General features: G+C 40.5%; 2 protein-coding genes across 5 annotated transcripts in view; one reads left to right on the forward strand and one right to left on the reverse strand.

Moving 5' to 3' along the window:
* The window catches only part of PTPRG (protein tyrosine phosphatase receptor type G), a 705,739-nt gene that overhangs the window by 325,938 nt on the left and 354,507 nt on the right, over positions 1-25,294 (reverse strand). The window lies entirely within an intron of this gene.
* Positions 16,786-25,294, forward strand: part of LOC308507327 (small ribosomal subunit protein eS7-like) — a gene marked incomplete at both ends in the record, with an annotated part of 37,888 nt that continues 29,379 nt past the window's right edge. Inside the window, 2 exons of the mRNA XM_081072189.1 lie at positions 16,786-16,830; positions 17,722-17,871. Coding sequence (XP_080928315.1) covers positions 16,786-16,830; positions 17,722-17,871 — 195 coding nt within the window. The remainder of the gene's footprint in view (positions 16,831-17,721; positions 17,872-25,294) is intronic.

Consider the following 25,294-nt stretch of genomic DNA (forward strand, 5'->3'; position numbering starts at 1 on the left):
TTACAAATGGAGAACTGAGACTCAACTTCCTAGCTGTGCAAGCACGGAAGCTGTGAGATGAACTAGTCGGTACAACTCTTCCATTTGGCTGTACCATCTGTTGCTCCTCTACTAAATCATACTTAATTTTCACCCATCATTCCTGCCTCTCAGGAAGTGGGAGATCCTTATTCTGTCATCAAGTTTGAGACCTCTGCCTCCCGGCAACATGCCAATCACAAATTTAATAAATCCATCTCCTTTGTCAAGTTGTTGATAAAAATGCTCCAGGGCCAAAGACAGAACTCTCCATCATTACAGGGGCGCGTTATCCAGAATTCCCTGGGAAGAGTTTTTCAATCTACTACAAATCCTCATTTTTCCATTTCAACTCTGAGAATAATATCAAGAGAGATTCTGTCAAGGCTCTCTCAGAAATCCAAACACCCATGTTAGCTGCATTTAAAAATCTTGTAATGTTTTCAATACATGGCAGGACTCTAAAACAGGGGTAAACGAGGAACCTCCTCGAAGAATACCAGCACATAGTGCTTCGAAGGCAAGACACACTTTAATTTCCTCACCCTTGTCACCCACACCTGCCAGTGCAGGCACTGAATAAATTAGGGCTACACCAAATAAATGAGGCATACAAGGGAAATATAAAAAATAACCACTGTGAAAATACAAAACGGCCAGCTTTCTTCTTTTTTTCATTCTGTCAAAAAGTTGTAGTCAAAACAAAATGGTTGATGAAAACCTTCACAAACCTTAAGGGTCAGTTTTATATTTTTAGGGACTAAATTGATCAATGATGGAGAAGAAACTAATTCCACTGTGCGAGTTACAGAAGGGACCTATTTATGCTGACAAAAAAGAAAGTGGTCACCATAAACAACAACAACAACAAAAAAAAACCAGGAATGTAACTTGTGAGTGAAATACACTTTCATTTCAGAATTTAAGTGGCAAGATATGGCCATGGATAATGAAAACAGTGGCTCCCAAATCCTGAACCAAAGACCAGAGCCAGAGCTGGGCTTTATGCAGTGGAGGATGTCATTAAAAATAAAATCCACATTCCTGAGCCTCTATCAGCATCTCCAAGAGTGGGGTCAAGGAAACTGTGCTTTGAGAACAATGAAAATAGCCATGAATAGTACTAAGAGCTGACAATGAATACTGTTACCAGACATTGCACTAAATACAGGAATCATCTCACAGAATTCTCAAGTCAACCGGAAGCTATGAACTTCATTCACTATTATCCCTGTTACATAGATGAGGCATGTGAAGGTCAGAGGGTAACCTGTCCCAGATCACAATCCTAGTAAGCAGCTTTTAACACCCCCCCCCTCACTCACACCCATGCTTTATATACAGCTAACATTTACGGGCCACTAGCAATGGACCAATGTCCATGGATTAACTTATTTGCTCCTGACAATACCAACCCTATTTCATGGAAGAAGATACTACAGCCTAGAAAGGTTAATTTATTTGGTATTTAGATCACACCACTAAGCAAGTAGTGGAGCCAAAATTCAAACTCACATAGTTGGTTCCAGAGACCCCCGTTAAAATATCCGGCAATAGTAATATCTACATGGGTGGATACTTCTTGACAGTTCTGATATTAACCAAATCTGGAGGTCAATTTCAACTTGGATTGCATGCCTAGGTCCCAAAGCCTGCTCCACAAATAACTGAATCTCTCAGCCCAGGCAATTGGCTGGGGAAAATAGCCTGCTGGTAGCTTTGACCTTGGTTCCTACGAAACAGCAGAGGAAATATTATCAAAGTACTAACATTTTAAACAAAGCCATGTGTATGTAGGTGAGGCACAAAGCTAAGCAGAACGATAAAGGACAATGAAGTGAGTAACCAACTGCTTTGGTTGTCTAAAGACAGCTCTTCACAGAAAGACAGAATCTCCCATAATTACCATATTCAATTTGAGAAGACTAATGCCAGAAACATTGCAAAACTAAGATGGAAGGAAAAACTGATGGAAAAACTACATGTATACCTAATTAAAATCCTACATCTTTGTGTTCTAAGAGGGTCTGTCCTAATTACTGTCACAAAAGATTTTAGAAAATTGAAAAACAACAACGCATTCTAAAGAAAACTGTGGTGAGGCAACAGATATCTACATTAAACACTCAAAGGAAAAAAGAAGGTTTGGTTTAAGGTGTGGTTGTGTAGTGCTGGTTCAGGAGTTCTTTGACGAGGTGATTCAGTATCATGAAAAACCACCGAAAAAAATATTCCACCACATGTGAGGTACATTATTAAGACGACAGAGCACAATTTGACAGTTAAATAGGGGACTCCTCCATGTGTGGGATTCCTTAAAAAAAAAAAAAAAAAAAAAAAGGAAAAGAAGCCAATATTTTTTGACAATACAATGAAGAATCCTATTTGGCAAGATGCATAAAAAACAGAATTAATAAGAACCTGAAGTTAGGATCCATAGCTTGTGACTGAGCAGGAGGCAGGACACACACTTTTCCTTCTGGATTCTAGAACTACAACACTGAATGATGCAAGCATATGTCAATTCCTGTTCACCATATTGATGAACTTAGTTGGAATTTTTCAGTTCAGGAGCTCACATCCCACAGAAAATGTTTAGTGATTTCCAAAACAGTAGGATCCTGGTTGTGAAAAACAAGCTCTCTAATTAGCAAATTAGAAGTCCCTTCCTTGCAGATAAAACTGCTAATGCCGACAAAGCCTCAATATAAAATAATCATTTTCAGAAAATGCTGGACAAAGACAAGAAAATGTGCTGTCATCAGCTTTCATTCTCTTTGCAGCCTTTGTACTCAACTGGGGGACCACAGTGGAAGGGGAATTTAGCCCTTTCCAGTTAAAAGAGGTTGCTTTCATTTACTGGCATTCAATTTTCTCCCCAACTCCCTCCAAAACCACCTAACTCAGGGGGAAAAGAAAATAAAAAAAACATTTGATAAACAAGACATTTCTTTAAGCAACAGGCTGTTAACCATGCTTACTGAGTCACGTGAACAGACCTCGAAAACCACAGTGGTTCTAAGCATCACTTAAAGTACTTTACTTCTTATTTCATTCTGAATCTGCTTTGTAATAGGTCAAAGGAGGGCTGTCCCCCTCTCTTTGGATAAGATCCCAGAGAGTGAAGCAAATTGCAGGACACCAGAGAAATCAAACTACGCCATGGCCTGTTCATACTCTATCAAAGTTAATAGTGAGTAAAACTTAATACCCACATTGCTCTTGCCCTCCACTCCTCATTTGTCCAAAAAGTCCTGAGCCCCATGGACACGCACGCCCCTTGTGAGACTGGAGGAATCACTGGTACCGTCAGCTAACACTGCCCTGCAAGCCTGGAAGCCTGCCGTTCTGAAAGGGGTCCTGATTCTGAGCCCTCATGACATGCTGCTTCTTCTCTCCTAGGGATTACTGCAACTGTCTCCTACCCAGAGTCCTGACCCACCTTCCCCTCCTTCTGACTATTACCAGCACAGCAGCCAGTGATTCTGTTAAAACGTAAGTCAGGTCATGTCACTCACCTGCTTAAAACCCTCCACAGTAGCCTTCATCATTCAGAGGCAAAGCCAAAGACCTGCAAAATGGTCTACGAGGCTGACCACATCCGCTCCCTGCCCCCAATTACCTTCCTGATCGCAGCTCCTACTTCTTTCCGTATTGATCTGTCTGTAAGAGTCAAACAGGCCACCTTGATGTCCCTGGAACACGTCCAGCATTTTCCTGCTGTCCTACTTAGGGTAACAAGTAACCCCTCACCTCCTTGAGACTGTCAATCATATGTCACTTTTCAATGAGACCTGCTCTGCCACTCAAACTGCATCCCTCATCCAATGTGCTTTCTTCCCCTTTTTGTTTCTCACTCCATATAGCACTCACCTTCTAATACTTTATACTGTCTGTTGTTTATTCATGGCACCCTTGGCATGAGAACTCTGTAAGGACAGGGGTACCCCTCTTATGTGCATTGCTGTATACACGCAGGGCAGTAAACATTCTCACAAACAAGGGAGACTCGGTGCAAAATAGAGAGGGTTTTAAACGACTTTGCGTAGATTCAACCATTTCTAGTGTACAATTCAATAATTTTTAGTAAATTTATAGAGTCGTACAACCATTGTGACAATCCAGTGTCAAAACACTTCCAATACACCAAATGGTCCAGAGAAGAATTTTTAACTGAAAATGTACCTACATTACATCTCTTCTCTTGTCACACAATGAAAACTTCCCAGAAACTTCTAGAAATTTCTGAAGTCCTTGCTCCTAGACCACTATTAGTCACCAACATATGATTTCCTTTGGTTTCAAGACACAAAACTATTTTTAGTTCATACACAGTACTCAGTCCTGTGAGAGCGATGGAAATAACATAAATGGAATCTGAATTCTGTTCTTTTACCAGACACATCGGGTATCATACACAGGAAATCCACACACAAATATTGATTTCTAACACTACCTCTACCAAATGGGGAAAAGATGGTCTTCACTGACTGGGTTGCTACAGTTCCAATGGGACCAGATTCCTCACTCAGATATGCTCAGCTATGTCTTTCCTTGATGGCAAGCCTACAATTAGCAACCTGAGCTTTTATAAATTAACTGCTGCTTCAAATTACTACTCACTAATATTCAAACCATCCTGGGACATTAAAGAACTAATGGCAGGACAGAGAATAAGCAAAAAGTTAACCAACCTCACACCATTAACCTTTGGTTTTAGAAGAATTCAAGAAACTTAGAATAAATAAGTAGCAGGTATAATTTCCCATGTAAGAGCTAACTTGGCTCAAATTCCTTAATTGGGTGCTTCTTTCCTAACTTGCCATTACATGCCTACCCAGTTCAAAGTCAAGAATTCAATAGGATTTGAAGATGCAGATCCAGACCCTAGAATTTTCATGGAGAGTTCCACATAAACGCTGAGCATCCACCTTAAACATCAAAATTAAGACACCACTACTAATCTACCCTTACTATTAATCATGTGAAACAACTCCTTCTAATCCCAAAGGTGGATTATTTTGTCCCTTGCATATTTGTGGACAACTTCTTACACGTTAAGAACTGTAATATCAAAGCAAAACACACATTGGGTATCAGGCCTTCAACTATTACTTATGATTGGCAGACAAAGCTATTAAATTAGCTTCCGAAAAGCACCACGCACTAATACCAAATTTGAAAATGAGGTAACTATGTTTTCTTTAGGCCTCATTAGATGTTCTATTTTCTGCACTTTATATGGTAATTTTTAAAAGCAAGGAAGAAAGAAAAATTCCTTAAGTATAATTTTCTTCCAGACACTATACCACAGTCAGGAGATGACAAAGGAGTTAAAATCATTTTTCCCTTTTCCTCATGAGAGATGGAGTTTCTCAACACCACCCACAAGTCACCCAGGTAGCCTATGCTGGTGAAACAAATTGACTTGAACTGACATTATTAACATAAACAACCAGAAGAGACATTTCACATGGTTCAAAAATGTGGCATTTCATTAAATTGCTTAAGAATATTTATGATTGAAGTCAAATGAATGATTATCCATGCTAAAAAGAAATAACAAGAATCTATCTATTGCTGGAGACAGATCTGCCTTAAAATTTATCTCAAACTTATTTTGAAATGTGATCTTAAAAGCAGCCTCATTGGTTTCATATTAATTTGCACACCCATGTAAATAAATCTATCTCACAGATATGACTGAGAAAGCACATGGGCGTGTTCTATCTCCCCATTGCAGCTTTCCAAGGGGGAAAAACGTTATCCCTGCATCTCTCCTCACCCATCACAGCCATGAGGCACGCTGGGCCAGATGGTTTGCTACCCAGGATGGCTATGTGCAGATGGAAAATGCCACATGTTTTAGTCCTGAATGCTGAGATGTGCTCACCAGGTCCACAAGGCACATGCGAGATGGAGGGAAGGAAGGACTCTAAGGCTGCAGCATACTGCAGGAAAACCATTCTAAAAAGTGTGGTTTGGAAAGCCCAGCTTCACCTCACCTCCTTACTTTATTCCCTGAAAACTCTCCACTAACCAACTTGCCCACATCCTGCCCCGCTCAATGAAGCCTTCCCCATCATCTTCAATACATTTTCTGAGAAAGATCATTTGCATCATACAATTCAGACTCAGGCTATTATGTGCCATACAGTTATTTTTTATATCATGTATTTAATTAATATTACCCAAGAACAATTCATTCATTCGTGGCATATTGATAACCTTTACTACTCCTATTACGCATTCCTTGATGCAAATATTTGTTCAAGGTTTTTATTTAGGGCTCATTTTTACTGAGCTCTCCATCCAGTACACATCGAAACACCACTGAGGGACAAGGTTCTCTGCCCCAGCGAAGAGCACATTCTTGGGCACACAACTACTGCCACTCTCGCTGTGGTGGCAGGTACCTACCATTAATGAACCATTTATTGAACCAGCCAGATGGCTTGTAATGCTTCATTTTACTCCTCATCCCATGCTATGTCAAATATAGTGTGACATTCCCATTATATAGATGTGGAAACTAATCCATGAAGGAGTTAAGTCACATGGACTGGGAATACAGACTCCGGTGAATCTCAGACTCATTTGTACTCTTAGTCTTAATCACACATGACATCAACGTTTCAAGAAAATGTGCAGAGAACAGACACTATGTTTCAGAAGAACTTAAGGGTTTAAATAAGGTGAGCTATGAGAACAATTACCCAACAAATGTTCTTCAAGCTGGACCAGTTGTATTAACATACATTTTCCTTGTATAACCCCCTAAAATGGCATCATCAATCCCAGGAAACACCACCACAACCATCATCCTTCACCCTACCCCACCCACCTCCCATTTAACAGGTAGGTGAGGAAAGTCAAGCAGAGAGGTCTTAAATGAATGGCTCAAAGACAATTCAAAAATAGCAGCACTTGGTTTTACCATGTTCACACTCTATATCAAACAGATCTTTCCACACAAGAAACTACTAAGGATCAGAGTATGAGGGCAGAAATATTCTCAGACAATGCTAAATATGTATTAATGTGTTAACAGTTTTCACATTAAAACCCAGTCATGCTACATGGGGGAATCGAAGAACCTAAGGTAACCCAGTTTAGTAAAGGAAGAGGGTAGTGCTCACACACCATTTTTATTATTACTTAAAATATGTCTTACATGCTCACCAAAGAAAACTGAAAAGCCGTGTGTATGTGTAAAATACACATGTAGTCACAAAATACATTTTGTTTATATATAATTTTTTTAAATATCCATTCACTTTGACCGAGGGATTATAATTCAAAGAATGTTTTCTCACAGCAATAGTCAGAGACAGACTATCTTAATCGACATGGAAAGCATTTGTTTAAATTAGTAAATTAATAATCAGTGTTCAGGAGCAGTCGTGTGTACTGTATCTGGGAGAATGTCACTCATTTCTGATCATTATGCCATTGGCTCTGCTCCGCTTTTCACTATACACCTTTCCTTCCCAGTAAGAGAATGAATTGAGACATCTAAAATGCAGCTAATGTAAGCCAACGGTTTGGTGCATTACTAACATTTGGAATAAGGTTTGAGACCATTCCTAGGTTATGCTAAGACTTCTTACTATCTCTGACAAGTAGAGTGGAGAGTGGGGAGTTGAAAAAAGCAGAGATGAATTATCTTGCTGATAAAACATGTAATAATAAAATTTTTCTAATGGTGGTTTTTAACACTCCATTCTGCCTAGTTAAAAAGGCTTTACAACAATTCAGTGTAAGAGTTCCAATCACAGATGATCAGAATCCCCACTGACAGGCCCATTCCCCACCAGGAATATGGGTGTAGGCCAGGTCTGTGACACTCACGGCAGGCCTGTGTCTGGTGCGTGATGGCCCAGGTCAGGCCTGGGCTCTGTGTCATATATTCATGTTGCTTTCCTTTGCGGGCACTAATCTTTAGTTTTTCATTCATTTGCTTGAAAGATTTGAGCCTATTTTCCACCAGCCCAAGAATAAATTTCATGGCAGTGCCAACAAATATCTACCGTGTTTCCCCGAAAATAAGATCTAGCCGGACCATCAGCTCTCATGCGTCTTTTGGAGCAAAACTTAATATAAGATCCGGTCTTATTTTACTATAATATAAGACCAATAAAACAAGACTGGGTCTTATATTAAGTTTTGTTCCAAAAGACACACGAGAGCTGATGGTCCGGCTAGGGCTTATTTTCGGGGAAACAGGATAGGAGAGAACTCGGGCCATACACCTTCCCAAAGTCACCTAAATAAACATACAAGCTAAGTAAGAGCGAAGTGCTTGTTTCCCCCACATTAATGCAAGACAAATCCCACCAGCTCCAACTTCCACCTGTACTGACTGAATCTTATATAGAAATTATAGAGCCCACCTGTCCATTTTGCTCTCCATTGTTCCCACAGAGTATAGCAAAAGCATCTGGCACCCAGACATTTGAGTGAGTAAAGTGAGAAACAAACTAATAAGTGAATGGCATAAAATAAAGTTCTACCAGCGACTGAATGTCGTTCAGAATGTCGTTCATAAGGAATTGATGTGGCATTATAAATTCTGAGTCTCTGTCCCCGAACTCCACCAGTGCCACCACAAGCCAACCTCATATCAGCACACCTACCTAAAAAATGTTTGCTATACAGGCTACACATCCCATCGGAACAAAGTCATACTGGCCTTCTTGACATCCCCATTCCCTGCTCCTCAGGATGACTCATTAACAGCCCAATCTCAGGTGTCTCAGGTAATGTCTCATCCTCTGACTGCTGGTGGCTGCCTGTTTGCAGCACTGCCTGCTGTGCATACAAGCAATTAACTTGCAATGCTTCACTGGCTCGGACACATTCCACGGCATCGAAAACCTCAGCAGCAGACAGTTAGGCATGCAAGTCTCTTCCGAATTAAACTCGATAATCAAGTATCACATGTGAAGTGTCAGTCCCTATGAAGACCTTGTGGGCATGTAAGTCACATGTCCGGTGAGGAGGCATGGTGACTATGCTTAGATCTCACTCCTTTGAACTCCATTAATTCGGATGCTATGGCAATGCAGACAGAGCGAGAATAAAGGCTTGCTGTTCGCTCTGGAAATGGGCTTGCTTGGAGAGTCCTGACATAAAGCTGCACGGATCAGGTTCGGCTACACAACGCACTCCATAACGAAAGACGTCACGTATACACAGCCTAGTGATCAAAACCATGAATCCTAGAAACTGACCACTGAATCGCACCTTTGCCACTTTGTAGGGAAGTAACCCGACAACTTACCTAGATTCTCTGCACCCCACTTTCTTCATTTGTACAATGAGGCTAATAACAGTACCTAACACATAATACTACTATAATGAAGTAAAGTGCTTAAAATGGTACCTTGCAAATAGTGAGAATACTACAAATTCAATATTAACTATTAGTACTCCAAGCATTATTATTACCTAATACTGAACATACAGTAGGTCCATGAGATGACTGACGATATCTAAAACTCACAAACAACTTATACATCCTCTACTCAGGAGTATGGGTACTTCCTAAGAGATTTAACTTAGCATTGTACTTATTCTGGGTTCTTTACTAACTACACAATTATTTCATTTTTGCAGGCTTTCTTTAAAAAAAAGAAGGCTGACTATTTCAGAGAGACACTAATCTAGACTGAGTTTTCTTCTAAAATTCTAGGTCCATGAGAGGATATGCGATCAAATGAAAACAGTGGATTGGAAATACCCAGTGACTCATCAAAAAGGCTTTAAAAAAGCAAAGAGCAAAGCCTCAAGCTCAGGCTGAGCCACACACATAAAGCTGTGACACAACAAGGACAGACAAAGGAACTATAATAAAGAGTGGAAAAAAGGGGCTGAGGTAATAAAGACAAGAGGAGATTCACATGAATGGAGAATTATTGGCTCTATAGGCGCTTGGAGAAACCCAGAGCAGGTCGTGTCACTTTCCCTTGGGTGAAGGGCAGTTTAATGACTTGGAATCCAAGAACGCTGGACATGGGGTTTTGATGTTCAACTAACATTTTGCTCTGGTAGTGGTGATGGAGATGGGTGATGAACTCATAACCCCACAATAAATAAATACAGGTACAACGCTGCACAGGAATGCACACCATGGGAGGAACCATCCAAGAAATTGCACAAATGTACAAGAAAGGATCTTTCCATGACACTTCCCACCTCATTCACCACTTGATGCCTCAGGGAAGACTGCTGATTAATTTTGTCCTCTCTAAGTCATGGTTTATGTTATAAAGCCATCCTGCCAATATTAACAGAATAGTGCCTGATACATATATTAAGCACTCCAAAACTACTGACTAAAAATGAGTTATGTATCATTTATTATGATTTGATGATTTATAATCTTTGGTATGATTTATTATATTCACAGAAATGATTAACATTTGGTTAAATGTGACTTATTGACTAACAAATGAGTTCACCAGTTTTGACTACATTTCCCAAAGTCTGTACTCATTCTTCAGAGAAGCTTGAAAATTTGATTTTGAGTATAAAAAATGAATCTTGAAGTTAACAAACAAGTTTCCGATATGCACACCACTTAACTCACCATTTCTCTTTGAGATGAGTTGTATTATACGCGTTTCACAGATGAGGAAAACTGTGTTCAGAGAAGCTAATGGATCAAATAACTTGCCCAAGATAATACAGGCATGCCCCGTTTCATTGTGCTTAGCTTCACAGGTGATGCATTTATTACAAATTGAATACGAGACCCTCGACCAGCAAAAAAATTGCACCTCACTTTACTGCAGTGGTCTGCAACTGAACACACAATATCTCAGTGAATTTGGGCTGGGATTTAAACCCAGTCTCTAGTGAGCAAGCTTTTACCCACACCTTTAACTGTAAAAATTTAAGAAGCTGAGTTTAAGAGTTTAAAACTTTAAGAGTACCTGAGTATAGGATACACTAGTCTCAATACAAAGCTGTAGCTTCTTACTATCAAAAGTAACAGGCCAAACCCCATTTTGTCCTCTGATCCAGAAGCAAAGGGGACAAAACTGCCTACCTTGTTTATCCAGTAAAACTTGTCATATCTAGATGATTAGCCCTGCATTTAGGAAGAGAAAACAGTGACTCCCATTGGCTGTCAAGCAGAGCATATTATATTTCTTGTTCCTGACACAGATTCCATTGATCTGTTTTCCTTAGTCTCTAGAGTTGACTTAAGTGTATGACTTGACCAAATGATGCAGAAAAACAACCCCAAAAGCGAAATTATATTACGCACATTATAGAGTGTTATGTTCGTGGCAGGGCAGCTGACCACACAAACAGGGAACTTATCACCCTGATACAGAGGGCAGTGTTCAATTTCAAGTGTTCAAGAAGAGGCTATGTCACACCTCTAGGAGATGTATGACAACCAGACAACTGCATTTTTTTTTTTTGACAACTGCATTTTAAAGAGACATTTATGGGGCTCCAACTGTATACTAAGCACTAGCAACGAAGGTGAACAAAGAGAAGAGGGCTTAAACCTTAGGAGCTTGCATTCTAGTGGGAGAGAAAGGCATTCACAAGTAAACAAGGACAAACATATGCAACTTCACCCTGTGAAAAAGAATATGAAACAACTGAAGGTGAAGTAAAACAGTCAGAGGAACTCTATATAATACAGGGAATCTTAAGGAGGTGACACTGAAGCTGAGCCCTGACGAATAGACAAAGATGAGGGAGAGGCATTCCAAGCACGTGGAACAGCACGGACACAAGCTGGAACAGGGAAGACACAAGTGTAAGAGTAGCACAGAAAGTTGGGGAGCAGGGCAGGGCTCGGCCCAAGCAGATGTAAAATGAACGGAATGTATAATTCTCTACAAGTATAAAGAGCATGATCATTCTGAGCTCTACGGGTCCAGAAGAGAAAAAGACCTACAGACAGAGACTGAGTGACAGATGCTGAGGCCGTGGCACAGCAGCGCCATGAAGCCAAGAGAGAGACAGTAAGGCAGCAGAGCGGGGCTCCCAGGACATCCCCATAAATGGCCCCTCTCTCGCCCCGAGTCCTGGCTGGATGTACTTCCGGGCCTTGGGTCATAGAGACACACCTGTACTCTTCACATAAATTCCCCCCTTTGCCTGAAGAAAGTTTATGTGGGTTTCCATTCTTTCCACCCAATGGTCCTTGACTGATATAATGAGGGTTCAGAGGGTCTTTACTCTAGAAAATTTGACTATCTCCAATTTAACAAGTAATTACCAAGTACATAGTCTGTGTTCTGCAGAGCAAAGATGAGCACGACTCAGTTCCTGTCTCTGAAGACTTCGCCATCCAATAGAGAGATAATCATAAAGGCAACTTATGCATGGCAGGCTCATAAAAGAAAACAACAAATGAAAAACCCATAATTCTGGAAGCATGCAAAAGAGGGTGATTAGTTTAAATGAAGAGGTCAAAGATGGCTTCCTAGGAGAGGCAGCATTAAGAACCCTTGATGCTCATCTGTCCTCAAATAGAGGCAACGTCACTACATTGCTTTTTTTTTTTTTTTTACATGATCGAAGAAAATTCCTTGAGTATTTGTGGCCAGCCCAACGACATGCAAAAATAAAATAATAATGTCTACCATGGTTTGCTTGGGGGAATAGAAAGTGGATCCAACAGACCAGCAAAACACATAAACCTCATTAAGGCAAATCCTCCAAGCCAGATAAGGAAAGCAAAATACACCAGTCACAGATTATTAACTGGCTACAGACATCTGCTTTCAGATTAAGAAAGGGGTCCCCTCACCACCTAAGTGCCATTGTTTCAGCCCAAAGACTCTAGCTGAGGCTTTCAGATGGGCTGATTCAACAGCGCAAAACTGGCTGCTGCAAGTCCATTAAAATGGAATTGCATGAAAACGGGGGCTCTTCACCAACAGATGCAAAGGAAAAAATACAGAAACTGCCTGCAAGAGGCAAGATGTAATTCTTTCCACCAGTCACTTCAGGAATATGGGGAATGCATTTCTTCCACTTTCTCTCACAGACAAGCTATAGAATGACACCTACAAACTACTAACTGGAGGACACAAGGTATCATGTTGCAAGACTAATGATTACTTAATTGTTAGCAGGGATTGGAAAGAAGTAGCAATTACCGACACCAGCAGATCCAGTGTTTAGCGATTACATGTTTGCATGCTCTCCATAAGAATGCTGCCTCCAAGTCAATAAATTTGTGGAGTGCATTATACAGAACAGTGCATCATTCACCTAGAACCTCACAGCTACAGAAGCAGAGCAGATGGCAAGCGAGAATTATTGATCGCCATGAATAATTTTTACTAAAAAGCCTATCAAAACTGGATTTTAATATATTTCAAAATAATTTATTCACTGTGGCCTGTTTTACATTTCTGTTTATAAATATTTACAATGCGCTACCTTCATACAATAATTCTTATTCAGTGTTCAGAGGAAAGAGAAAGGCATCGGAGACTGACAGACTGACTCTGAGTGTGCCTCTACTAAGCCGTGTGACAATATTTTAATTTAGCATTATTCTCAACTCTTTCTAGTTAAACAGATATGGCTTTATTTGCTCTGTTTCAGGTGATATTTACAGACAAGCATCACAGGGCCAGTTTTTATTTGTAATGATTTACTGATATAGTGGAGAGACTTCGAATTCGTATTAACGTGGAATACTAACAAGTTTTCAACCCAACTTCCTACGTACGTTAAACAAGTCAGTGGAGTAAAAGAAGCACATCATGGGGCTGGGTATGACACAAAGCAATTTCATTAATGAATGCTTAAAAGGAGTGAGACACACTAAGGTACTAGTCCAGTACAAAGAGAGACATATAGCCAATAAATAAAAACCCCTCCTGGTGTGACGTAACCAGTCCGATCAGAAATGTCACTACATCCTGAAATGGCTCTGAAAATAGTTATGCTATTACGCTCTTCCATTGCTAACAAGAAAAATCTCAGCATATGGGTATGCTGACGTTTTAGTACATTCTATCATTTTAACATATCAGTAACAATCCATTTTGCTCTGCTCCATCTTCCTGAGGTTACTAGCTTTCAATTTCCCTAGACTCGACCTCTCGATTTAGCGTCTGGTACGTAGACTGAGTTGGATGTTGAACTAATTTTTAGAACAGGGATTGGTAAATGATCCTAGATCTCTCCCAACAAACCAGACTGTGAACTATTAGATCCTCACTGTTCCTCACTGATAATTTTATCAATGAATAGTGACGCTGCGGGGCAATGCTATTAAGTTTTGACCAAAAGTTTCAGTAGATACGTTCTGAGATGATTCTGAATATAGAATGAACATTTGTATCAGTAATTGTTTCTTCTTCCATTACTTTCTTTCCCTGCAGAATGTGTGAGTATACAGTGAGCATACGTGTATGTATATGAGGGCTGGGTGCTATGGTAATATATGCAACACAAATAATACAGGAAACAAAAATCGAAAATAATTCCTCGTGGCACTGTTTGGACGATGGGAATCACATGTCTGTTGGAAATAAAGACATGCAATACAACTCTAGGACAGAGAAGTCCATATTTTAATAAATACATTTCATTAGTTTACTCGTTTATGCTCTTACATTTTCAGGTTAAAATAAGGGGTTGGTATTTGTTCTTTTCCCCAGAAGCAATGAACTTGGCAACTCCATCTCTGAAACTGAAATTATTTTCTTTAACGAGCATAACATATTACGTTGCGTTACCTATTTTAGGAATGAAGAAAAAAAAAAGAATTCTGTGACACTCCAGTGACATGAAACAACACATTTTTATGCCAGACAATATTAAAATCATTTCTTGTTAAATAAGTACTTTCTCAAGTACATTTGTGTATACACATAGATATGTGTGTCTGGGAATGCTATTATTTCAGTGGAACTGAAACACAATATAAATTTTTACTCCCCAGAGTAACACAGTATGATAATCACCAAGCACATTCCCCTGCCAAAGTAAATTTAAGACAAGGATGTTTTTAATAATGGGAAACTGTAGGAAAATTTGACATTTACTTATAATTCAGCAGGCAGATTTCTAGTCAGATATCTATGCTGCTCAGATTCTAAACATACATATAAATACATTTAAGCCATAGTTGTATTTTAAAGCCATTTTATTCCTGGTGCCTAATTCATATACATTTAATGAAGATGTTCACAAATTTTTCCTAAGTCCAAAATGCAAGAGGTTTTGTAGGTTTTAAATATAATTTTAAAATTAAAAACAACTTGAACATTAACATCATCATTAGCTAATGGTTTTTATCTTCTTCTGGGACAAAACATTAAAATTCAATTTATACTAAACATTCACTTCTCATGAAAAAAAAATGGTCATTAACATTTTCCAGTTAAAAACATCTAACATCCTACTGGGTCAAATAATAAAGAAGATAAAGGTCTGAAAAAAACATGAAGTAGAAAAAAAATGAAGCTCAAAGATATGATATATATAGTAAGTACACAGGTCTAGAACAATCAGTAATTCTTATCCATCATGGTTTCAGCCTAAATCATAGTTTATATTCAAGAACTAAGGCGGGGGTTAATGTTAGATTAATTGATGGGAGATGCCATTATGTAAGGTCATTAAATTGAAATAATACCATGATTATAACAGTGTATCATCACAAGTTGGTTCGATCAGACCATTAGAAGTTTCCCAGGACATGTTTTTGTTGTTCAAATCCCAACACAGCCATCCCTTTTACATGAACTGATTTCTCTTCAACTGTCTCCTTTTCCTTCTGATTTGTTCAAGCCCTCTGCTCCACATCTCAATGAGATGTTCTCTCCTTTACATCTCCTCCTGATCTTTCTGGTACTTTATGCTGCAGAATTCTCATAATTTCACCACGAGATACTTCCAGCAGATCTCTGCTATAACTTAGCACAGGAAAGAAAAATGGACATAGTTTGGGATTTCGTAAAGGATAAAGGGAAATATCTTACGAGTGTAGGTAACTGAAAAATCTTCGCCTTAAATTCTCCCCTTGCATCTCCTGAGTCCAATCTCCCCTCTCCAATCTCACCTGCACCATTTTTCAGGGTTGTAAGAATCATCTCTCCCATGAATCTGTGCGGGTCCCTACTGCTTACTTCATTAAATAGAATAGCTCTACAAGCTCTGCTTTCCCCAGCAACCCAACCCATTCCTCTTTGTCCAGGGAACACTAAATACAAGTTGGCTTATAAGTTGGCCTTGTGTAGGAAACAGACCTCCCTTTAAATTCAGAATCATGGGAGACAGTCACTATATGAACAGAGTGCAATATCTGAGAGCAGCAGATTCCTACAGCACCCTTCAGGTTTGCTCTGAGTGGTCGGGAGAGCCGCATGCCCTGTATACACTGAAGGGCCTTTGTTTCGTTTCCCCTCTCTCTCAGAGTGCAGTTGAATGTTATGAGTTAAAACAGTATAAGGTACATCTCCACAGTCCCTCTACAGTGGAGGAGAAAGTACAGCAGTGAGCCTTGGGGCTAGAAATTATGTTAATTAAAAGACCAGCAGGGCACAGTCCCAGCCTGTGGGAAGAAGAGCCCCTGTCCCATAGGACAATACAACAACCTTGTTTATTACACTGCTTAATTGCCATTGCAATATCCAGCACTGATTTATTAGGGAGATCTCAGGCAGACCCTTAGAAGTGCTGCTTGGTATCCAGAAGTGTTCACGTTCCTACAGAGGCAGTAAGAGGAGAGATTCTCCCCAGTTTGTTTTGTTTTGTTTGTTTTTTGGGGGGATGGCTTTAGAGAAGTTTCCGGTGCGTAGCAAAACTGAGAGGAAGGTACAGAGATTTCCTACATACCCTGTCCCCACACATGCACAGCCTCTCCCGATATCAACATCCCCAACCACAGTGGTGAATTTGTTATAACTGATGAACCTACACAGACTCATCATGATCACCGCAAATCCATAGTTTACCTCAGGGTTCACGCTTGGTGTTGCACATTCTATGGGTTGGCCCATGTGGAATAACAGGTAGCCATCATTATGGTATCACACAGAGTATTTTCCCTACCGTAAAACTCCTCTGTGCTCTGCCTATTTATCCCTTCCCCACCCGCCAACTCCGGTCAACCACTCATCTAATTTACCTTCTTTCTGCCTCTAGTCGTTTTGCCTTTTCCAGAATGTCATGTAGGTGGACTCAGAGTATGTAGCCATTTTAGGTTATGTCCAGGTGTCTACGTACCAAAAGACAAAGTCAACAACAGAAAGTCAGCAATTCCTTTTCTAACCATTCCCTTTGTCTGAATGCTACACCAGTACCTCTGCTTTATTTTTGCTCCTCTCAAGTAATCCTTAACCTTCGGCAGCAGAACAAAGGTGATGCTGGGTGCTGGGAGAGTGAGTGAGGCTCTGACATACGCGGGAGTGAGAGAAGCCTTCTGAAGGAAGTGATTTAAGCTGAGCCCTGCTGCACGACCTAGAATCTGACCAGGTGACAGTGAAAAGCAAGGCTGGGAGCTGCGGAAGATTGCCGAGGAGACATGGTTATAGCTGTAGATACAGGGATTGCAGGGAAATTGTGGACTCGATGTGGGGCAAGGAAGGTAGGCAGGGAGAGATCACAACGAAAAGCCATCGTAGATTCTGGAATGTATCCTCAGACCAATGCAAAGCCACTGAAAGTTTGTCAACAAAGGAGTGACAGTTATATTTCCATTTTCAGAAGATGTTCCAGGCTTCCATGCAAGAGTGGGGTCACAAGAAAGCAAACCTGGAGAGGTTTCCCAAGGTTTCCACAGTCATCTTGGCAAGAGATGATTCGAGTGGTGGCAGTGAGTACGGGGAACAAAATGGATTCCAGACACATTCAGAGGTAAAACTGGCATAAGCTGGCTAATGATGAACATAGATGGAGGGAGAAAGGAATGCCAGGTTTGGGGCTACTGCGAATTGACTTATGGTTCTTCCCATTCATTGGGACAGGAAGGACTTAAAGGACACAGGTTGGAGGTGTTAAAAAAAAAGTAGAATGGGGGGGTTTGAATACTGAGCTTGGTTTTAAGGTGCCCTGAGGAACCCGAGGTGTCAAGGGGAAAGGAGGCTACAGTCTTTAGGATCAAAAGGGAGATCTCAGCCAGAAATATCAACTGGAGAGCGCTCCTGCAATAGATGGTAATTTAAGCCATTATGAGGTTGCCTGGGGAGGCAGTGTACAGAGTGAGCTCAGAAGGAAGCTCCAGATAGGTCCTCAGAGGAATTCCAACAGTTACAGGGATTTCATGAATGACAATGCTTCAACCCTTTTATCATTCAGACCCTTGATGTGGTTAACATGATGGCCTGAGCACAAAACGGCAAAGAATTCTCCTTCACTGCTCAAAGCAAAATTACCCACAAAAACTTTAAAATCCTGACTGACAAGCCAGGTACTCAGGTGATCCTATGAGGTCAGTGGTGGCTTTGGGGGCGGGCGGGGAGAAGCCTTGCTGTCCTTCTAAAAACAGCTAAAAATAACCTGCCTGTCCTTCTCAGATCTGAGAAATAGTGAGATTCTGAGTCTACAATTTTTGATTTGGGTTTGAGTAATTTGTTGATACCAGTTAGACAAAGAGGAATTCACAGCAACAACCAATTCCATGGGCAACAAACAGAGCACACACTTTCTGTACTTGGTAAGCAATCAGTATTTAGTAAGCTGTCGCCAAGAAGAAATCCTTGCACATTCTCCCACAAACATTTTCTGTAGACTGCTCAGAGCCAGGCCCGGAAATGGGCACTGGAGATACACAGGAACATGCAGTGAGTCCTCTGTCCTCAGGAAGACCAAGGACAGAGGACACGTTGGGACGCACCCTGCTGCTCATTGATCCAGATCTAAACACGTCAAGAATTCCTACTACCACACAAAGATGAAGTATGTTTCTGAAAAGGCTGCCTGAAGAAAATATATAGGCATGCTGGGATAAGTACAGTACTAAGTGAAAGGATATATTTCCAAAATACACAAAGATATCGTCTACATAGGTTAAGGAACAAGAATTCCGAGAAAATTTTGAAAAGATGGAATTACTATGAAACCTATATAACTAAAAGCTATAGTTTGAGGCGGCCAGTAAGAAACCAATAAGAAAGGACATCACACTTGCTATCTAGTTGTAGAAGAGGCCTCATAGAAAACACCGGACAGACTAGACTAGAAGTGATTGTCACTTCCAATTCTAGTAACTAGGAGAAAGAGTTCAATTGGGAGGGGAGACGACTCTTTTCCAATATAAAAGATAAGATCAGAAGGAGGTGAAATAGACTGAAGCATTCCTACTTTCTGCATGGGTATGCATGATCACATCTGACAGTGGTTACTGCCTTTCAGAGCTAACGGACAATCCACAGTCTCTTACACTACTTAGGAAAATTATTTTTTTTATCCAGTTCCAAGTTCCCTCGATGCAACTTCTGCAAAGACAGTGACCTAAAAGGGAAAGATGGGATGGTTTGGAGTCTCCTGGGTTCATTTATACAGGAAGAGCTTGTCTCCACATCCAGAATCAAAGGATTACTGCAAAGCCTCCGTGATTTATCCCAGGGCACTCTATTCTTCGCCATGAAAATGTTTATGACTACAGCCCGCCATGTAATAGTACCTGAGCTCTCTTTCCAGTTTTGACTCTATTAATAATTTAAACCTAAGGATCTAAAAATACGCAACTGCACATTTCCTGTAGCAGGCAAAAATATGGTAAAATAATTACGAGGGTTGAATCAGCCAGATGAGGTATGAATCAAGATTTCCTAAGTGAATGATGACTTTTTCACCCAATTACGGCAGTCTCCCCATAAGGGACACATTCCAGGATCCCCAGTGGATGCCTAAAATGTCAGGTAGTGCCAAAGCCGATATCTACTGTGCTTTTTTCCTATACATACATACCTATGATAAAATTTAATTTATACATTAGGTAATTTCATGGATAGAAGATTTATTTTTACTGTAGATCTTAGCAACCTCAACATACGATATCCTTAAGTCAAGAACTTTTCTTTTACTTGAAAGGAAGCACTTTAAGACTTCTCGTTTGTGTATCCCAATCGCCAGCATCACTACTCTTGCGCTTTGGGGCCATTATTAAGTAAAACAAGGGTAACTTGAACACAAACACAGGATACTGTGATAAAAGATTTGAGAACCTAACAGCTACCAAGTCACTAACAGGCTCGGAGCCTATACAGTACGGATAATGCTAGACAAAGAGACGATTCACGTTACAGGCAGAACAAAGAGGGACAGCATGAGATTTTTATCATGCTACTAAGAATGGTGCATAATTTAAAACGTATGAACTGTTTATTTCTGGAATTTTCTACTTAATTTTTTCGGACCACAGTTGACCATAGGTAACTGAAACCACAGATTAGGAAACCACAGATAGTGGGGGCTAGCACACCAGAGGTGCAAGACAGCAAATGCAATCTCTCCTTAACACAACCACACAAAGAAAAACTCGCAATAGAGAATTTTTTAAGATATTAATAAAAACCATGTACAACATTATTGCCGCTTCTTAAGTTCTACTTGAGGCTTACATCCGAAAAGAAATACCAAGAATTACTAGTCCTTTCAAATGTACCACTTACACTTTTTCTTTCAGCATTTACTTCATCGAATACCTACTCTGTAACAAAAATAATAACAATATAAAACTTTTGCAAGACTGGAACTCCCAGAAGTTCCCAGAGCCAAGCAACAGAAAAATACAATAGGAGGCATTACTTCATAATAAAGGTGTAAGCAAAACTGCACAGGCACAACAGGAAACAAGATGGTGGCAATTCAAAGACGGGAGAGAGATGGGAGCAAAGCGAGTATCAGGAAAGACAGCACAACTCAGGAGCAGGTTCAGAAAGAACTTTGTAGTCCATGCAAAGTATTTAAGACTTTATCTTAACTGGTCATGCAAAACCACTCAGGGGATCTTGGAGGCAGGGTCCTGATCACCTTTTCAAAGTTTACCAGATGGTCTGAGATCGGCCAGGCGGTGGTTAAAAACCAAAGGCTTAGGAAGGAGAAATGTCCTGGGTTTCAATGCCTGAGCTGCCATTTGGCAACTGTGGGAACTTAGTTTCTTAACCTCTCTCTGTCAAACTCCTCACCTGTAAAATTAGGACAATGCTGGTTCCCAAGCAGGGTGAGCTGTACAAAAGATAAAATACATTAGGCACAGGGTAAAGGCTGCACGAAACCTCACCTGGATCGTGGATTCTCCCCCTCCAATGCCCAGACCCTGATTCTGCTCCCATACTCAATTTCTGAAGCTACTCTCCTTAATCAGACAGCCTGTATCAGATCCTTTCCTACATACTTGTATCCCTCAAAAAATAAACAGCTACATAATCAACATTCTGTTACCATCAATAAGAAAAGCTGTGTTATTATAATTTTCCACCTCATTTAAATCCCACTTTTTCCACAGTGACAAAAAGCCCTTTTATACCCATTTTCCTTGTTTTTAAAGTCAGCGGGTCACATGCTAAACAAGAAAGACCTTAGGGGGAATTAAAAAGAAAAAAAATCAGGCCTTTGGCCAGACCATTTGAGCATTCCCATTAAAAACCATGACATGTTAAGGTCCCATGGCATTATTTTCTTTATATATTTCGTTAAGTGCCTTTGACTCTCTGGAGTGTTAGCAAGTTGAGCTCTGTTACTGAAAGTGAAAAAGAAATGCTTTGTTCTTTTCCTGACAGCTATATTCCCACTGTGACAAAGATAATCATAGACATTAAGAGTGGTAACAAGCTATTAGATCATCAACTCAGTGCTTCTTCCAGGGAAGGCAAAGAATCTAAAATAACACAGTATCATGACTGCATCCTCAAAGGTAAATACATTAACTCTCACTCCCAATTAAGAAGAAGGCTCTTTACACACATAAGCTAAATCCCTGTGTGCTTTATAAAATACTCCAGGTATCCACTGTCAGCCTCCTCTTCAGAGATGGTCAAACATTTCTACATCCTTTCTCTCTTCTTTTCTAATATGCCCCATCTCTTACTCCCTTGATTATTTTTGCCACTTCAGAACCAGTCAATCTCTCTGCCCTTTATTGTATCTATACAGTATTTGGAGAACATACCTCACCTATTTTTGACCCCTCCACCAACAGCATGAAAATACAATAAGCTCAATGAAGAAAGGGATTTGGGGGTGTTCTGTGCACTACTGAACTCCCAGCACCTAGAATAATGCCTAGGTATAGTATATGCCCAATAATTCTTTGCTGAAAAGATGAATGAATGAATGAATGAATGAACAGACCACAGTTTCCCTCCTAATTCCTTATAAAACAGGTGTTGTTCTTGCCTAGCCAGCTTTGAGTCCTCTCCGTATGATGACACACGTGTATTTCCTTTTGGGTAACTATCACCTCAGTCCATACTCAGTCTTTCTGAAAAAGGCAAGCAAGGTGCCAGGACCTCCTCTGAAAAAAGAGACAGGCAGAAATCCAGACCTAACAATCAGACAGACACATCCCTCTGGATGCATAGAGAAAGAGAGAAACTGCTCTAACTATCAGACCTTTGCAGGAAATGTTAGGGGGGGGAAAGCCCTTATTCCATTGGTATTGCAAGCCATAAGGGTGACTGACTTAAGCCCAGGAATGCTGAAAATCTCATAACAAGGAAAGGACCCACCTAGAAAGGAAGCCAAACCAGGCAGAGGCACACAAGACATAGTCAAGCGGAGACCCAGAACCAGCCCAGGACTTTTCAATTACTTCAGTCCATAAATTCCAATTTTTATCCCTTCACTGTGTACCTCTGTGCACTTTGTCTCCATCTGCCATTCCTATGTTGCCCAGGCACTGGTCAGAACCATCACTGCAGAAATTCATTCACCCCGTGTGTGTGTGTGTTTTTTTTAAGATTTTATTGGGGAAGGGGAACAGGACTTGATTAAGCAACAGTGTGTACTTCCAGGACTTTTTTCCAAGTCAAGTTGTTGTCCTTTCAATCTTAGTTGTGAGGGCCCAGCTCAGCTCCAGGTCCAGTTGCCGGTTGCTAGTTGTAGGGGGCGCAGCCCACCATCCCTTGCGGGAGTCGAACAGGCAATCTTGTGGTTGAGAGGACACACTCCAACCAACTGAGCCATCCGGGGAGCTCAGTGGCAGCTCAGCTCAAGGTGCCGTGTTCAATCAGTTGCAGGGGGCTCTGCCCACCATCCCTTGTGGGAAATCGAACCTGGCAACCTTGTGGTTGAGAGCCCACTAGCCCATGTGGGAATTGAACCGGCAGCCTTTGGAGTTAGGAGCATGGAGCTCCAACAGCCTGAGCCATCAGGCCGCCCCCCACCCCCATTGTGTTTTATATGTATAAATTCCTCAGGTACAAATCAACCATTGTCCATTCCATCGTAAGGTAGTTTCATAAATTGTTGTGAATTGTCGTTTTTGGTTGTGCATTTTTAAACAATAATTCTATATATGTTGAAAAGATGCTCGTTACACAGGCCAACCACAAAACTGACCTTCAATCCATAAAAGTTTATCTCCTTCTGCAGGCCCACCAATTAGCATGGGATCAAAAGCCCAAATGCTGATATAGTTATGCTGGACTAATTATCACTGCAGAAAGAAAGCACTGTCATCTTGGTCAGTCCACTTTGGTGATTTTAAAAAGAAACCTGGGCCTTTTCTATAAAGGAATGAATCTCTGCTGGAAACCTCAGAACCTCTTCCTGACTTAACCAGAGCACACATTCCCCAAGAACGGATTTTAACAGAACGCTAGTTCCTTTATAAAGGAGCTGTCACTTCTCATCATACTATGTCTAAATTTGTTCAAATGTTTTCACTAATTTGCAATCATTTGGTAAAAATGTTCTAGAAGAGATAAGATACCAAGAGGAAATCTAATGGAAGAACCTGCTCGTGTCCTACTGATTGACTGCGCTGGAAAAGGTCTTTCAGAGTTGAAAGTAAACAGATGTCTTCAAATTTCTGCAACAGAAGAGAGCAGTGCCAAAATGGCACACTGATGTAATAAGCCGTACTAATTACTGAGCACAGGTATTTTTGGCCTCTCATTTACAATCAAGACAGAGTTAAATCCTTGGCAATGCAACATATCTGTGCTCGGCTTACCTGTGGATAAGCATTCCACTGGGAATAAAATCTGCACACAGCAATTCCTGCCACAGAAAGAACACTTTTGAAGGTGGCCACAGACTCACTACTCAATGGTCCCACAGAACAGTGTGTGTGTGTGGGGGGGGGGGGGGGGGGCGAGGGTTGATGGGGGATTCCTGATGCTCTTCCTTCATTCTTCTTAATTATAACCTAAGTCATTAGAAAATCACTTCTAAATAAATCTTCTCTGCTCCCCAAATTAAAGCCTTTTCTGTTCCCCGTTCCAAACCTCTCAAACATAGCAGGAATTACGTTTTTATTTATTGCATTAAAAAGTGTGTTTTGTTTCTCAGCTTCTGCCAATGGTAGAGTTCCTCAGAGCACAGCTTTGATTATAGATCTGGTAGACAGAAAATTTGAAACTTATCATCCTGTGTGATTTTATTTATTGCTAATGAGGGTGGAGCTGATTTGGGGATTAGATGAGGAAGACACAAAATACTAATCCCCAGAAACACCTTACAGGCCTGCCAGCAAAATCAGTGTTTAATTTTGTGCTGTCTAAATATTCAATAACTAAATCACAAGTCCAGTATTCTAAGTAACAATTTATAGTTTGTACAAGAAGAGACAAGAGTGAAAATACCTTGAATGAATGAATGAGTCTATCAGTCAAAAAACTTGGCAAGGCAGAGAGAGGAAAGCTCGTGTCAACAATGATGTTTAATAACCATCTAGCTTAGGCAAGCTACTTCATGTTTCTGTGCTTTATTTCTCTCACCTATGGGATAGGAACAGTAACGTCTGCTGCTGGGCCTGACCCTCATGATCTAAATCAGCTTTGATTCTACATTCGGAGTTCTCAGGACAGTGCCTGGCTACACAGTAAGTGCTCCACAAAAGGGTAGCCCTTGTTAACTTGAAGAGACAAAACTAATGTATCTTCACAGTATGCAGTCACAGTCTACCAGAGAAAGCTGTAGACCAGAGATATCCTTTGAGGTTCAGGGGAGTTCACGCAATCTCCCAGATGTGCCTCGATTTTAAGTTTTCCTTCAAGAACTTTCAGTGTCAGCTGGATCAGATGTTTCACCAGATGTCTGTCAAAGTATACAAAATTTCCTACTAGATTAAGACGTTTCTGAGATTTGGTTTATAACGTGTTGGCCAAGA

This window comes from Rhinolophus hipposideros (assembly GCF_964194185.1).
Source record: "Rhinolophus hipposideros genome assembly, chromosome: 14".
Classification (NCBI taxonomy): domain Eukaryota; kingdom Metazoa; phylum Chordata; class Mammalia; order Chiroptera; family Rhinolophidae; genus Rhinolophus; species Rhinolophus hipposideros.